Source organism: Aethalodelphis obliquidens, unplaced genomic scaffold, assembly GCF_003676395.1.
Source record: "Aethalodelphis obliquidens isolate GAN/ISIS:26980383/991018 unplaced genomic scaffold, ASM367639v1 scaffold48, whole genome shotgun sequence".
Lineage (NCBI taxonomy): Eukaryota > Metazoa > Chordata > Mammalia > Artiodactyla > Delphinidae > Aethalodelphis > Aethalodelphis obliquidens.
This window is the reverse complement of record NW_020837992.1, coordinates 15,450,101-15,466,332: the sequence shown is the minus strand read 5'-3', so window position 1 is coordinate 15,466,332 and position 16,232 is coordinate 15,450,101. Positions and strand designations below refer to the sequence as shown.

The window sequence follows — 16,232 nt, the reverse complement described above, 5'->3', positions numbered from 1 at the left end:
TTTTAGGATATAGTTTGGAGGTATACAGTGAAGCACGATCGTTCAGATTTATGAATGCCTTTCAATAGCATGCCTAAAGAGTTTGCACTGGATTAGGTAACTTGCACAGATTCATAAAATGGGTAGCGATATGATGTAGGGTGGATTTATGGAATATTTTCCAGCTCCTTCCGGACTCTTCTTTAGTCATGGAGCTCCTGAGGGAATTTCTTCTGGTGGGTGTTAGATACCAAGTCTCTGGCACCAGATCAAAGAGAGCTAGAAAGGACTTTGGCTGTTCTCCAGAATGTCAATAGAAAGGTAGAACAAGTCCCATTGTGGTGCATGTGAAATACTCCCATGGATGAGAACTCAGCACTGTCTGTTTGAAATATGGTGAAGGATGGGTTAGAAGAACATTTCTTCTGATATCACTGCTAAATATTTGCTCTCAATGTAGAAGGAAAACCAGATAAGGAAGGCTTATGTTTTTGAAGTACAGGGAATCTGACTGGCCTACCTGAAGCATGTTATGTAGATAATTTGTCAGATGATCTTCCCTTACCTTCACTGAATGCGGCATATACCTAATTTATAAAACAATTTTGGGAGCGATCACAAAACGTTTCTCCTCCCTGAAAGGCATCATTAAAACTCGCTACTACTTTCCAATTGGAGAGAAATTTAAAACAAAGAAGCTTCTGAAATTATACCGTACATTAAAGGGAAGATGGTTTAACTAGAAAAAGTGTATTTAAGCATGACTAATCTGTAACACTAAATACACCAATAATTTTGATTGACTTCTGGCTGGAAGTTTTGATTCTTTGTTGTGGTAGATTATCAAATGTTCTAAATTGAGGCTATGCTAGAGAGTATTCAGTGTTTAAATTATTAGAAAAAATAAGCAGGTGCTTGTATCTGGGAGTACAAGGTTTTTTACAGATAATCTAGGGAGATTGCATGCATCTTAGATATTTGGTGGGGGGCACAATATAATCAGAAACGCAATGGTAAGTCCAAGCACGGCCCATGAGAGATGAAGGGATGTGAAGAGCACAAACTTTGGTCTCTAAAAGATAGTGTGTAGAGCATGCATTTCCATTCCTCTGCCAAGAGGGGGGATGAATGAAAGATGAAGAAGGGGGTGTATCCGTTTACCCTTATCTTATGAAGGCATCTGCTCACAATCAGTCGCTTGTGGAGAGAGTGCCAGCTGGCAGAGTATTTTCATGATGTAAATTGTCCATCCGCTCAGAAGAGCAGAAGTACAAGGAGGCCTGTGTGAAGGACTGAATTCCTACCCAGAGGACAAGGGAGGGAGGTTCTCGCAGAGATCTAAATGGGATCTACTTGCATTTTCCACTCTGCAGTTTTCAACATCATTTTTCCTGCCATCCTAGTGGTTGCTGTGGAGTTGATTCATCAGTTTTCCTCCGTTCACTGCTATTGCTTATTAAAGTCTCCGTTTGGGGTAGGTCTGAGAGGGGGCACCACTGGAAACATGGTGCTGCTTTTTCCAGTGGTGTTTTTTTCCTTGTCTTTCTGCTTGACTGGTTCATGTTTGTGGGCTGTGTAAAAGAGCTAAAGCTTATTATTATAGATTTGATTTTTGAAATGAGTTAAATCTCCATTTCCTCTCAACTGCTAAGCTTTTTGCTTGTTCATTTGAAATAATAATTTTCCTACGAAGTAATAAAATAAGTAAATCTAGGTATCAAATGGATTTGAATTGTTACCAATCTTGTAAAATTTCTGAATAGAATTCCTCTTTCCATATTTTATGTGACCATAGAGGAAAAGTTCAGATGTCCTTGGGCCAAATTTTAAAATAGTATGCCCTGCAGAAAAGAGGTAGACAAGGTCTCAGTAGAATTTTTTTGTTTTTATATTCTTTGATTTCTTAGATCAGGATCAGCAGATGTTTTCCATAAAGGGCCTCACAGTAAATATTTTAGGCGTGCAGTCTCTCTCACAACTGCTTGACTCTGCCCTTGTAGCCAGAAAGCAGCCATAGGCAAAGTGCAATGTATGGGCATGGTTTTGTTCCATTAAAACTTTATTTACAAAAAATAGGTGATGGGCTAGACTCCGTTTGTGGGCTACAGTTTGCCAGCCTTAGATTTCTGAACTACTCAAGGTGTGCCCTAAGGCTTGATTCTGGACGGAGATGGGATCAGTGACCTCAAAGTATTTTCAAAATGAAAAGAAAGCACGCCCTGTAGATCAGATGTGAATGTTGGGAGAGAATTTAAAAACCAGAATATCGAGTCTGAATTTTTGAAGTGTTCTTATAATTCTTCGATCAGTCTCAGTCTCCCCCTGCCCCACTCCCCACCCCACATCTCTTTAATATCGATATGAATGTCTGGTACTTTGCTCTTAAGCATATATATTTTTAAAAAAATACCTGAAATTTCTTCTCTGAAAAGTAAATATTTCTACATTGGTCTTTAACCAACAGAACGTAACACTCTCCCTGAAAATGCCAACACGACCCGACACAGACTGGGATTAAACAAGTCTAGGCTTCTAGACAAAGAAGAAAAAGTGTTTTCTTATCTTTTTGAGTGTACTGAAGCAGATGTTAACTCTTTGCTTCCAGATTTGTTCTTGCCATTGAGAACTGTTGGTAGCGTTCTGTCATTTTATTAACTATTAGTAATTGTTGGGAGGAGGAAGGAAGGATAGAAACCAGAGGGGGTGGGGAATTTGGATTACAGGGAATCTTGACCAATATCTGCATGAAAAGAAGAGCACTGTGAAACCCCCAGCAGTAGGTGGGTTTTCTCAAAATCAAACGTTTATTTCTACTTGCCTGGGAAATAGGGCCTTGAGGATACAAGTTGAATGACAGAGGAAATTGGCATGGAGAAAAATGTTGCAGAGCTTGGGTTCAGCTGGTCCAGTCATCCCAAGCCTCCTTGCGTATGGAGTGAACAACCCCTGTGTAGTTTAACATCTGTCTGTGTCTTAAAGAAGATAGACCACTGTTATTCTGGTTCCCTGTTCATGCCTGCACAGTTAACACTTGCAATAAATTTCACCTTAAAATACATGATGTGAAAGTGGAAGTCCCCACTCATGAGTGCCTGAGTTCGTTCTGCAGTGCAGCACCAAGGGCAGAGCCTTTCCTACCTAAATCTTTATAAAGGATGAGAACCAGAATAAGGAAGAGTTTACAGTAGGACAGTATTTTTCAAATGTAATTGTACCTGAAAATTACCTAGGGTGCCTTTAAAAATACAGATTTGGGGAACTCACCCAGAACCCACCAAAATAGAACTTCTGGGGAGGAGGCTCAACAATTTGCTTTTTTTTCAGAAGCTCTCTGGTTGATTCTAACAGCTAGTCTGGTCCTTATTGTGGGCCAGATTATTTCTAGCAGGAAAGGCTAGATCTGGGCTGGCTCTACTGGGGAGGGCCTTCCAGAGCTCCTTGGGTTTTAAACTGTTTGGGTACCAGATAACTTTTTTTTAAGTTTTATTTTATTTTATCTTTTTAAATTTATTGAAGTATAGCTGATTTACAATCTTGTGTTAATTTCTGCTGTACAGCAGAGTGAGTCAGTTATATATATATATACATATATATATATATACACACATTCTTTTTCATATCCTTTTCCATTATGGTTTATCAGAGGACATTGAATATAGTTCCCTGTGCTGTAGAGTAGGACCTTGTGGTTTATCCATGCTATATATGATAGCTTGCACCAGATAACTCTCTTTAATCTAGATACTTACAGTGGTCCTGTTAATTCCATTATTTCTTCTTCCTTGAGGGAAATGTTTGGAAAGGCTCAAAGAACTTTACAGTGTACCGAAGTGGGTCTCTTTTACCCACTCTAATCCACCTGCAACACCAGAGATGGTCCTTATTGTTCAGTGTAAATTCAGCTGGTGCACTGGATCATTCCCATCAACATAACACGTGCTGTCTTCCAGTCTTAGAAAGTAATTTCTCCTTGAACCCCTTCTTCTCTCCTCTATCTACCACCTCATTTCTTTATAGCAAAATTACTTGGAAAAATGTCTTTATTAGCTGTCTCCAGTCTCTGTCCTCCCCACCCCCTCAATATTCTCTGGCTTTCATCCCTGTCATTCTACCAAACCATTTGCTGTCAAGGTTGTAGTAATCAGTTATATCCAGTGGCCAACACTCAGTTTTCATCTTTCTCACCTTTTCAGGAGCATTTGACTCAGTTGATCATTCTCTTCTTCTTGAAAAGTGTTTTTTTAAAACTTGGCTTCTGGGGCTTCCCTGGTGGCGCAGTGGTTGAGAGTCCGCCTGCCGATGCAGGGGACACGGGTTCGTGCCCCGGTCCGGGAAGATCCCACATGCCGCGGAGCGGCTGGGCCCGTGAGCCATGGCCGCTGAGCCTGTGCGTCTGGAGCCTGTGCTCCGCAACGGGAGAGGCCACAACAGTGAGAGGCCCGCGTACCGCATAAAAAAAAAAAACAAAAAAAAACTTGGCTTCTGGAATTCTGCCCTGTTGATTCTCTTTCTGCTTCAGTGACTGTCCCTCTTGAGTCTCCTTTGTTGGATCCTCCCTATCTCCCCCATCTCTAAAAGTTGGTATGTCCCAAGACCCAGTTCTGTACCTCTCAATCCATTCTCTAGGTATGTTCATCTAATCTCATCACTTTGAATACTGTCTGTCTGCTCATGACTTTCAGATTTCTCTCTCCTGCTTGGACCTCTCCCTGAAATCCAGACTTGTATATCTTAATGGCTGACTTGAAATCTCCACTTGGATGTTTCATAAGCATCTCAAACTTAAAATATCCAGAACTGAACTCCCAGTTTCCTTGATCTCCATCCCCACACTCATTCTTACCATGTACTTCACTATCTCATTATAAACGACAGTTCGATCGTTGTAGTTGTCACAGTTTACACACCATGTCCAGTCCATCAGAAACTGGTCTGGTCTACCCTCAAAATATGGCCAGAATCTGATCACTGCTCACTGCCGCAACCATGGACCAAGCTACCATTGTCTCCTACCTGGCAGATTGCAAAAAAAAAAAAACCCTGACTAGCCTTCTTGTCTCTCTGTACTCCCCTCCATAGTCTTTTGTCAATAAAGCAGCCAGAGTGATCCTTTTAAAATACTAGTGAGATCATGTTACTCCCTGGTACAAAATCTTCCAGTGGGTTTTCATCTCATTCAGAGGAGAAGCCTAAGTCTTACAATGGCCTAAAGGCCGGCATGATCCGCAGTCCCTCCCTCCCCTCAGCTTCCCTGACCTCATCCGCTGTTCTTTCCTTCTTCTTCTTTTTTTTTTTTTTTTTTTCTGTACGCGGGCCTCTCACTGTTGTGACCTCTTCTGTTGCGGAGCACAGGCTCCGGACGCGCAGGCTCAGCGGCCATGGCTCACGGGCCCAGCCGCTCCGCGGCATGTGGGATCTTCCCGGACTGGGGCACGAACCTGTGTCCCCTGCATCGGCAGGTGGACTCTCAACCTCTGCGCCACCAGGGAAGCCCTGTTCTTTCCTTCTCGTTCACTCTTATTCAGCCACACTGGCCTCTTCATCATTCCCTGGAACTGGCCAGCATACCTGCCTCAGGGTATTTGCATGTGTCCTTCCTGGAATGCTCTTCCCCCAGATGTTCCCCCCACCATGTCTGTCTCACTTCTTCAGTGCTTTCCTCGAATGTCACCTTATCCACATCGGTGAGGCCATCTGTCATATTACATTAAGTGGCACTCCATTCCCATGCTTTCTATCCCTGCTTTGTTCTTTACCATGTCATCTATCATCTGACACACAAGATTTTTGTTTTTATTTTTGCTTTTTATCTATCCCTTACCCACCCCCCACTCCCTGCCACACTGTAAGCCCCATGAAGTTGGAACCTTGTCTGTCTTTTCTTCTGTAGCCCTAGTGTCTAGAATAGTGCTTGGGACGGTGACATAATAGGTGCTCAGTAAATATTTGATGAACGAGTGGAAGCATTTCGACTTGCAGTTATCAACACCAGTTATGGCTATTAACCTTGGGCTAATGGGTGACTGTGGTAAGAAATTACACAGTTGTGAAAACTGAGAAAGACATTTGAGTATTGAAGATACTTTATGGTGTTTGTAATTGTTTCTTCTGTTGAGGACAGATTCAAATAGTTTATGATCTAGGGGACTAGCGGGCTGAGCTTATTAAGACTTAAACTGGAGAGTAAAAGGCATTCTAGCAAAATGAAGGACTGGGTATTTTAAGTAGCTTGTTGTGGTGGACTGTCACTTAAATTCACTTAGCAAATAGTTATTGAATGAATGAAAGTGCACTGTTGGTTAACTTCCTGGGACTGTGTGTGTGTGGGGAGGATTTATTAGAATTGATCTTAGTCTGTGATTGTACTACTAGGACTATATATTAGAATCTCATGTTTTTTTCCAATCAGATTTTCTCTCTATTGTTTCACAATTCTTCACTCTTCTGCTGCGGATGACAGCCAAAAAAAGAGTCAAATCTCAATAGTGTATGGACGTCACAGAACAAGAAACAGCTTCCCGTAAAATTGTGGTGTCTTTTTTCCTTTTCACGTCTTAACAGTTCGACATTTTTCAAGTGTGGGTTTTACTTATGGAGCTTACGTTTCCTTGCCTGTTGATTTCTTTATTTTATTTCCTTAGTATTATAATTGACTGCTTTCTTTATGTGACTCCATTAAGTCTTACACATCAGTCAGCCCCCCATAGTTAGAACTCCGACGCTCAGCAGAGTGGATTTTTTCGCCTCAGCTTGGGTGAGTGGGAGTAAATGCTGGCTACATTCCTTCAGCTTGGCTCAAAGATTTCAGGCATGCTTGTGACCTACTGGCCTGAATTAGGGCTGGTATTGAGTCTGCAAGCATGAGGTTTGGGTTAGTAAGGCATAGGCCCAGTTCTTGTCTTGGAATTTCACTTGGGAATCTTGTCTCTCCTGGTGACAGTTTCAAATAAAATGGCAAGATGTACAAATTAGAATATATATGTCTTATGTTTTGATAATGGAAAACATCTGTAACCTCTAACAGTAATTTGCACCTATTTGAAATTATCCTCCAAAAGTGTTTGATGTTCTAGTGTTAAGAATCCTCCGTGTTCACGTAACAACTGTCTATGATCTCATATTTATTGATATTTAGTGTATAAAGCCAAATCAGTTCTGACCCTTCAATTTGCTGAAGAGTATGTAGCATTTTTGGATATTACAGTTGGGCAACGCAAGCAGAAGGATTTTATTTTTTGAAGATTGCTACACTAGGTTAGTGCCATGGTCTTATTCAGCAGACGCACCAAGTGGAGGTTTGGCAGGTGATAGGGAGAGAGTAGAACTGTTTTCTTTGGCTTAAACTTTAAATTTGGTACGTTATGGACACATCTAGTTTCCCTAAGAGATTATGGGTTTATCTTCTCTGAAATCATACCAGTCAATTATAAAACTTTTTTTCCCCCTTAGCTTTATTGTTACAGCCATACCATCATTTTTTTTTATTTTATTTATTTTTAATTTATTTTTTATTTTTTGTGGTATGTGGGCCTCTCACTGTTGCGGCCTCTCCCGTTGCGGAGCACAGGCTCCGGACGCGCAGGCTCAGCGGCCATGGCTCACGGGCCCAGCCGCTCCGCGGCATGTGGGATCTTCCCAGACCAGGGCACGAACCCACGTCCCCTGCATCGGCAGGTGGACTCTCAACCACTGCACCACCAGGGAAGCCCCATCATTTTTATACATAGCCTTTGGTATAGAATTTTATTAGCTTTTTAAAAAATTCTAAAAATGATTTTCTTCACTTTGTTTTACCTGCCTCCTTTGTGGTGTTTCCCAGTGGCGGCTTGGAATGGAAACGGTCCATATTCTAGCACCACTCGTCTCGGCATGTCCTTCTGTCATGACAGGGGTTCATGTGTGATGGGATGTGCTTATTGCATGTACTCAGGAAATTCGAACCATTTTCTTTATTCATTTGAAAGGGATGCTTTCTCAAACTGTGAGTGCTGTTGCATTTGTTTCAATAAGTTCAATGAAAAAATGACTGTTTCATAGAAAGCTATAAAGGTTAGTTGTCCTCGTTCATAAGTTGTGCTGACTGATTTAGATGCAGTTCCTATGGGATTGTCCCCTCACACTGTTGGCACTTAGCTGACTGACAAGAGAGGGGCCTTGAAAAAAGAGCACCGAAATTTCAGGGAAAGGAGCGGGATAATAAGTTTTTAAAAACAATCTATTTTGAAGGTAAGTTTTGAGCCATAGAAAACTAGCCCTTCAACAGGCAGTTAGGAAAGAGTCTTCTAACAGTTGGAATAACTCCATGTACCCAGATCACCCCAACACATTCTATCTGTGCTTGACTGTTCCTCTCCACGCTTTCTGATCTCCCATCTGTGTCCACTTGAGGATCCCACATTCAGCATTAGCTGGCCCTGGGTCATCTTGATTGGCGAGGCCGTATTTGTACAATCTGTCTGCTGAGGTGGAACAATAACAGCTGGTACACAGCTGTACAGTTCGTCCTGGGAACTCCTATTTCAGCCAGCAGTTATACTAACAAAATTGGAAACATTTTCAAATAGTTGCTTTCTGTGACTACTGTTTGTGTTAGCTGTTTGGAGACTCCCATTTAGTAACCTAAACATCTACCATCTCTAATTGACTTTCTGTGCTACAGCCTCATTAAAGTTTCGTACTCCTCAGATCAAGTCTGACTGCAAAGAGAATAGTCATTTTCTGAATCTGAGGAGTGAGCATGTAAGAACAATAGTGAATCAGTGACTCCTAATTTGATATTTCAGAATGAGCCAGTTCTCTTCTAATTCAGGCCATGGAAGGGCATTTGGAAGTTTTGTGAAATTCTGTATGGCCATTGTCGCTCATTACTTCACTGTAAAGGAGGCTGTTTCACAACATCCTCATGGAATTCTTCTGAGCTGCACATAACAGAGAAGCATTTATGTTCCCCAGCAGTTAGTACTTGAATCCAATTCTAAGACAGGAAGGGTTTCTCCCCTACTCAGAGAGATTAGACATACTTCACCACGTAGGAGGCTTAAGCAGAATTCTTTGGCTTGGCCCTGTGTGCACAAAGGCTGGATTCTCATTGTCCAGGTGGCCCCCTCCCCTGCTCTTAGTCCCTCAGCCAGATTCACTGTAGGATTCAGAGCAGGAAATATTAGTTAATTTTGTGTGCTTCGTTCTAAACATCTGCACTTGAGTCTTTTTGTTTATGGAAGGAATGTGGCAAGGGGAGGCGGGGGAGGCAGCAGACCCTTCAGAAGCTAAATATTTTCTTGAGGGTGGGTATACCCATGGTTAGTATTTTTTTTACTTTTTAATTTATTTATTTTTGGCTGTGTTGGGTCGACGTTGCTGCGTGGGCTTTCTCTAGTTGCGGCAAGCGGGGGCTACTCTTCTTTGCGGTGCACGGGCTTCTCATTGTGGTGGCTTTTCTTGTTGCTGAGCATGGGCTCTAGTCGTGTGGGCTTCAGTAGTTGCAGCACGCTGGCCCCAGAGCACACGGGCTTCAGTAGTTGTGGCGCACGGGCTTCAGTAGTTGTGGCGCGCAGGCTCTAGAGTGCAGGCTCAGTAATTATGGCGCACGGGGTTAGTTGCTCCGCGGCATGTGAGATCTTCCTGGACCAGGGCTCGAACCCGTGTCCCCTGCGTTGGCAGGCGGATTCTTAACCACTGCACCACTAGGGAAGTCCCATGGTTAGTCTTCATGTGCATGAACGTGAGGTGAAGGGGAAAGACGTTCTAGCTGTAGAGTTGCTGGAATACTTTCCAGACGTGTACTTACTGGTTTTCTTAATTGTTTGGCTTGGCTCCTTTCCTTTAAAGTCCTTCGTCTACTTTTGCATGCCCCCACAGTATGAAGGTAGTGTCGTCGCTATCATTGGAAAAACGGAGACCTAGTCCTCTTTTCTGTTCATTTGCCATTTAACTAGATCTTCTTACTCTGTCAACTGTGAAATGAGTAGGATGGACAGATAAAGGGTAGAGAAGTGTATTCAGAGAGAGAGAGTGTGTGAACAAGCACATGGAAGGTCTCGACTATAGTTGTTTAATGGAATAAAAAGTAGCTCCTTCAGTTTTCAGTTCTTGATTATCCATGATTACAGGTAGTTTCAGATAACACAGGATATTCAAGCCATGACTCTTCCACTCTGTTTTCTGTATTTGCTTCCTTATTTATTCAGGTTAGATTCTAAGTTCCTTGGAGTTACATCAATCCCGCTACCTTATTGTCCTTCCATTGACCCTGTACAGGAGGTGCTAAGTGCTGCTGTAGAAAATCACGCCTCCACGAAGATGTCCGCACCCTCATCCTGGCAGCGTTGTCTCTGCCCAGCAAGCCTTCCTCTCTAGTCAGCTTTCTGCTAGTCTCTATCGTGCCTCTACACGCCCTTCAGATATTCCCCACTGGCTTTGCCCTCAGCCCCTTAGCAGGTACCTTGATTTTCACTGCACAGAAAAAATAAAGTCATCAGTTAGAACTCTTTCAACTTCCATCCTCTAAAACCTACTAAATCACTTACATTTGCACCCAGGTAGAAAGCAAGGATGCAGGTTTTCTCCTTTATGGAGCCAGTCCTTTCAACCAGTGCTGAATCACATTCTTGTTTCCCCGCCTTGTTTCCACAGTCATTCTTTCTCTTTCTGCTGACTGGAGCACAACAGCATGTAACACAGCCTTGTAACTTCTCTCACAAAAAAAGGGAAAAATCTTCCCCTGGCCCTGTATCCCCTCCAATTACCGTCCTCTTCTCTTTCTCCTACCCTTTAGCCAGATGTCATACCAGGTTGGCTACACTCACTGTGTCTACCTTCCCACGTCCTATCTACCATACATTCTCAGTTCCAACCCAGCAAGATCGCTGCCGGTGGGACTGCTCTCACTAAGCACCTCAATGACCTCTTTGTGGCTTGAAGCCATGGGACGCTTCTTAGTCATCATCTTACTTTATTCGCTTAGCCGATTTAAACACCATTGATTCTTTCCTTCTTCACCCTCTCGGCTTCTGTGATATTCTGTGTTGTCTTTTACTTGCCCTCCTCCCTCTGGTCTTCATAGTCTCCTCTGTTGCCTCGTCTTCTGGCTGTGCTTTAAATGTTGTTGCTCCTCAGCATGATCCTAAAAGTCAGCTCCCTCCTCGCTCCACACTCTGACCTCATTGGCCTCAACCATACCACATCTTCATCATCCATCCACAGGCTAATGAATCCCAAATCTGTATCTCTAACTTAGATGTCTCTCCTGGGCCATCAGACTATTCACATCCAGCTCCCTACTAGACACTTTTTCTCGTCTAGTTGACCACAGACACCTTAAATCTTGTGTATCCAAAATAGAACTCATCTCCCCATCCTGCCCTCCACTTCTGCCTCCAATTTTGCTTTAACCTCCTTTCTTCTCTATTTCAGTGGATGGTACATCTCTCCATTTGGCTGTTTTTAAACTAGAAAACTGAATGTTATTCTCAATCCTTCCACTTTGTAGAATGCATAAAGGAAGCTTTGGCAATGAAACAGAATGTCAATAGGGTAAAAGTAAAGAAGGCTTTCCGAAATGATTCCTGCTCTCCTCCATCAGTTACAAATTACTATTGAAGTCTGCTAACTACATGTCACCCAAATCCGTTCATTTCTCTATTCCAGCTGTCCCTATTCTTAGTTCAGCCACTGTCGGCCAGGATTACCGCCACATCTTCTTAAATAGTCTCTCTACCTTTAGTCCTGTCCCTTCTAACCTAATCTCCACACAGTGGCCAGAATGATCTTTCTGAAAATCAAACCTGATCATACATTTCCTGACGTAAATCCTTCAATGGCTTGCCGTCAGCCTGAGGAAGTTGAAGTTGCTCTTTAGCATGGCCTCAGGCCTGGCGTGCTGTGCTTGCTAGCTGACTTATCTGCAGCCACTCTCTCCAGTTCTAGATGTACTGCACACCTCTGATTCCTCCAGTGGCCACTCCTCTGTGTGCTCTGGGCTTTCATACATCCTATTCCATCTGCCTGGATGACTGATCTCTGTTGGCCTAGCTAATTCCTCTGCATTCCTCAGGTCTTGGATTTAGACGTCACCTCCTCTAGAAAATTTCTTGACCTTATAGATGTGGGTTAGGTGACTTTCCTCCATGCTCCCAAAACCTCATGTCCTTCCCCTGTCATAGCACTCATCACATGGAATTGCGGTGATCTGTATCCACTGCTGGGCTGGCTGCAATGTCGAAGGTCACGCACATGGCCATCTTGTTGTGTGGCATGCGTGAGCCTCCTTTGCAGATTGCCACAGAGCCCTCTACTTCTTTCAACTGTAGCTGTAAGTTAGAATGAAAAAAGCAGCTCTGAAAATGAGGCATGGTGAGGCAGCGCCAGCAGCAGCAAGCTAGGGTGCTTCAAAGTTTAATGCTAGCGGAGTTGCTTTTCTGACGTTCTGCCACCCATCGCTGTGTTTGTGCCGACACTGAGTGACCACGTATGCCTGTTTCTTTCAGTGTGTGGCTTTGTGGTGCAGATGTTTGTCTGGGACACAGGATACCCTGATCCATTTACCTCTTCTCCTTTGATCCATTCTCCTGTAGGTTGGGTTGCTAAAGAACAATGAGATGGCAGAAATGTAGACAGAGAAAATAGAAAAGCAAGGGTAATCTGTAATCCACAGATTAGTGAGTAAGCCTTTGAACATCCCAAGCCACATACTCATGAGTAAAACTAAATTGTTTTACCATTCCAGAATGTTTTAGATAGTCTCTGGAATGCCATAGATACTGTATTATAACCTCGCCTTCATTCAAAGATGACGTCTTTACATTTTTAACACAGTAAAGAGATACAGGTTAAATTTGCATTCTTTGAACAAGAAGGTTGTAAACTGTATTTGCATGACCTGTGTCCAGACAAAGTGTTATACTGCCTCCTAGGTAGAAGATCTGGATTTGTAAAATATTCTTTGTCAACTATACCAGGTAGGCCCTTGTGCAATCAGGCTCTTGTGTGTGAACATCTCCAGGATCCTAGTTCACGAATTCTCTTCTGTACCGTATTATAATAATGCCTTATATTTGTATAGCATTTTATAATGAATCAGGTATATGCAAGATCTTAGTCTGACCTTCCAACAACTCTTTGAGGTAGGAGGCTCAGGGAGTATCACCCTCATTTTCTTTTTTTAATTTTATTGAAGTATAGTTGATTTACAATGTTGTGTTAATTTCTGCTGTACAGCAAAGTGATTTAGTTTATACATATATATTGTTTTTTATCTTCTTTTCCATTATGGTTTATCACAGGATACTGAATATAGTTCCCTGTGATATACAGTAGGACCTTGTTGTTTATCCATCCTATATATAATAGTTTGCATCTACTAATCCCAAACTCCCAATCTTTCCCTCCCCTACCCACCCCTCCTCCTTGGCAACCACAAGTCTGTTCTCTATGTCTGTATCACCCTCATTTTTACAGAGGAGAAAATGACGGAACAGAAATCACACAGCTAGTAATTGAAGGAGCCAGGATGTCTACTTAGGTCTCATAATGCCCAGTCCTGTGTTTTTTCCATCATACCATACACCTTTATGTTCAAGATCTCATGCGTGTGAATGTTTCATTATATGGGGGACAGTTAATCAAACCCCTCTTTTAAGATCTGAACCAGTTGGGAAATGGAGTCAGATATGGCCCATCATATCAGTTTTATTACAGGTAAAACTGGCTTGAAGAACAGAGCCTGGGCATATAGCTTACATGGGCCTTTTGCCCCACCCCACCTGAACTCATGCACTTAGTCCTGAATCGAGTAGCAGGACAGCAGCAGGCCTCCCCCGCACAGTGGCAGAGGTGCTGTCTTGCACTGAGGAGTGAGGGAGAGGAGAGAGAGGGACTCGGGTGGCAACTAGGAGAGAGCTGAGGAGATTCTGGGCCACACGTGAGCAACACTTCTTCTCCCCTGGGGATGAGTGGGTGTGAGGAAGTGAGAGAATGGCAGAAGTCTCTCCTCAACACTTGTGAGAGTGCAGGAATTCCTCTTCTGTGGGCTTTGTAGGGTGGTTCTTCCTGTGAAGTTGATTCACTTGGACAGAAGAGACTGTAAGCTTCTCGAGTTCAAGGACCACTTATGTCTAGTGCATCCTGTCCCCCAAAGTATATAACATGGGACTGAGCATGTACTTGTGCCCAATAAATACTTGTTGACTAACCGTGATCTTCATTATAACATAGAAGCAGCAAAATATAGATATTGTCAGAGATAGACCAATCTGTGAATGAATGGTGTTTAAAAACAGCTGCACATTATCTTTTTTACCCACCTGAAATCCTGCTGGCTGGCAACCAAGCTGTCCCAGCCGTCAGGCTGTGTTCTTCCTGCTGCAGGGAGCTGCCTGATGCAGTGACTCTTCTTCCAGAGGGATGACAGCCCGTTCGCTCCTCCCTGTTGCTGTCCTTTCTTGCTCAGCACTCATGTCTCATATATTCTCTTTTGAACGAACACAGCTTCTTTAAACCGCCTTTCTCTTCTTTTTCTCTTTTTTTGTCATCTCTTTGTCAGCTACTAGAGGAATTTTTTTTCTTCTTTCCTGCTGTAGTCCCTGCCCCCATATCTCAATCACTGTCCTTCACTCTTTTTTTTTTTTAAATTTAATTTATTTATTTATGACTGTGTTGGGTCTTCATTTCTGTGCGAGAGCTTTCTCTAGTTGTGGCAAGTGGGGGCCCCTCTTCATCATGGTGCGTGGGCCTCTCACTATCGCAGCCTCTCTTGTTGCGGAGCACAGGCTCCAGACGCGCAGGCTCAGTAGTTGTGGCTCACGGGTCTAGTTGCTCTGCGGCATGTGGGATCTTCCCAGACCAGGGCTCGAACCCGTGTCCCCTGCATTGGCAGGCAGATTCTCAACCACTGCGCCACCAGGGAAGCCCCGTCCTTCACTCTTTCTCAGATTTCTCTTTCCTAACCTAGTAAGTAAGTAGAATTGTGCTGATGATACTCTTCCTGCATCAAGAAGTAACATTAAAATTAATACAGAACGAATTTTTTAAAATCTTGAAAGTGCCCAGAAGACCCATTTAGAAAGCCAGCAAATATTTTCTTTTCTATCTTTTAATTAAGCTTTTGTGGAAGCACCGACATTAAGGATAAATGCTCATTTTCACTCAATTTTATTTTTGTTTAACAATATAAGTACATAATACATGCTATCATTTTTCATGGCAACCAAAATTTTAACAACACACATCATAAATGGGCTTTTATGAGCCAACTTACGAGTGCAGCTATAACTTATTTCTGTGGGAAAACACGCACTGTTTCCAGGCTTACAGTAGCCTATGGGACACAGCCAACGTGTTGTGTTCTGGAACCCTCTTAGCGTAGTGTGCACAGGTTGGTTTGTATCCTCTTTCTTTGTCAAGTTCCAAAGCAAAGTGGGAATAGAGGGGGTTTCTTTGCTTCGTACATGTGACTTCTGGACATCGATGTGTTTGCCCCACAGGAAAAGCGTTTGACATCACATACGTGCGCCTCAAGTTCCACACCAGCCGCCCGGAGAGCTTCGCCATTTACAAGCGCACGCGGGAAGAGGGGCCCTGGGTCCCTTACCAGTACTACAGCGGCTCCTGTGAGAACACCTACTCGAAGGCAAACCGAGGCTTCATCAGGACGGGAGGGGACGAGCAGCAGGCCTTGTGCACAGATGAATTCAGTGACATTTCCCCTCTCACCGGGGGCAACGTGGCCTTTTCAACCCTGGAAGGAAGGCCCAGTGCCTACAACTTTGACAATAGCCCTGTGCTGCAGGTAGGCACCTAGCGGTTGTCTTGGTAGCCAGTCAGTTCTTCCATATGCAGGATGCAGGAAGATCATTGTAGTGGGGGACCATGGTCCCACTTTTGAAGTAAGGGGTAGGAATAGCACCTACTCCACCAGGACAGACAGCTGGATTTTATTCTGCTCTCCTGTGTACTCTTAATAAGTGAAGGAAAGTAGTTTTATTTCTGCTGCCCAGTTGATGTTTGTTCTTAGTTTTCATGCACGTGTATTCTGGGATGTAAATTTTACAGATTTTTTAAAATGTTGAACAATTTTGACTTGAGTCTCTGTACTTGCAGTGGAAACATTTTGCTTCTGCCTTCCTTTTGAAGGAGGGTATTTGAATGAATCTACCAAATTTTTTGTATCCTGTCGTACCTCTTCTTTGATTTGACAAAACAAGAAAACTATTTTTTTTTTTTTTTTTTTTTTTTTTGGTATGTGGGCCTCTCACTGC

The 16,232-nt window shown here is 43.0% G+C and overlaps 1 protein-coding gene across 1 annotated transcript in view; it reads left to right on the top strand.

The window, feature by feature from the left end:
• Positions 1–16,232, top strand: part of LAMC1 (laminin subunit gamma 1) — a 125,315-nt gene that overhangs the window by 58,146 nt on the left and 50,937 nt on the right. The window contains exon 2 of the mRNA XM_027083069.1: positions 15,459–15,763. Coding sequence (XP_026938870.1) covers positions 15,459–15,763 — 305 coding nt within the window. The remainder of the gene's footprint in view (positions 1–15,458; positions 15,764–16,232) is intronic.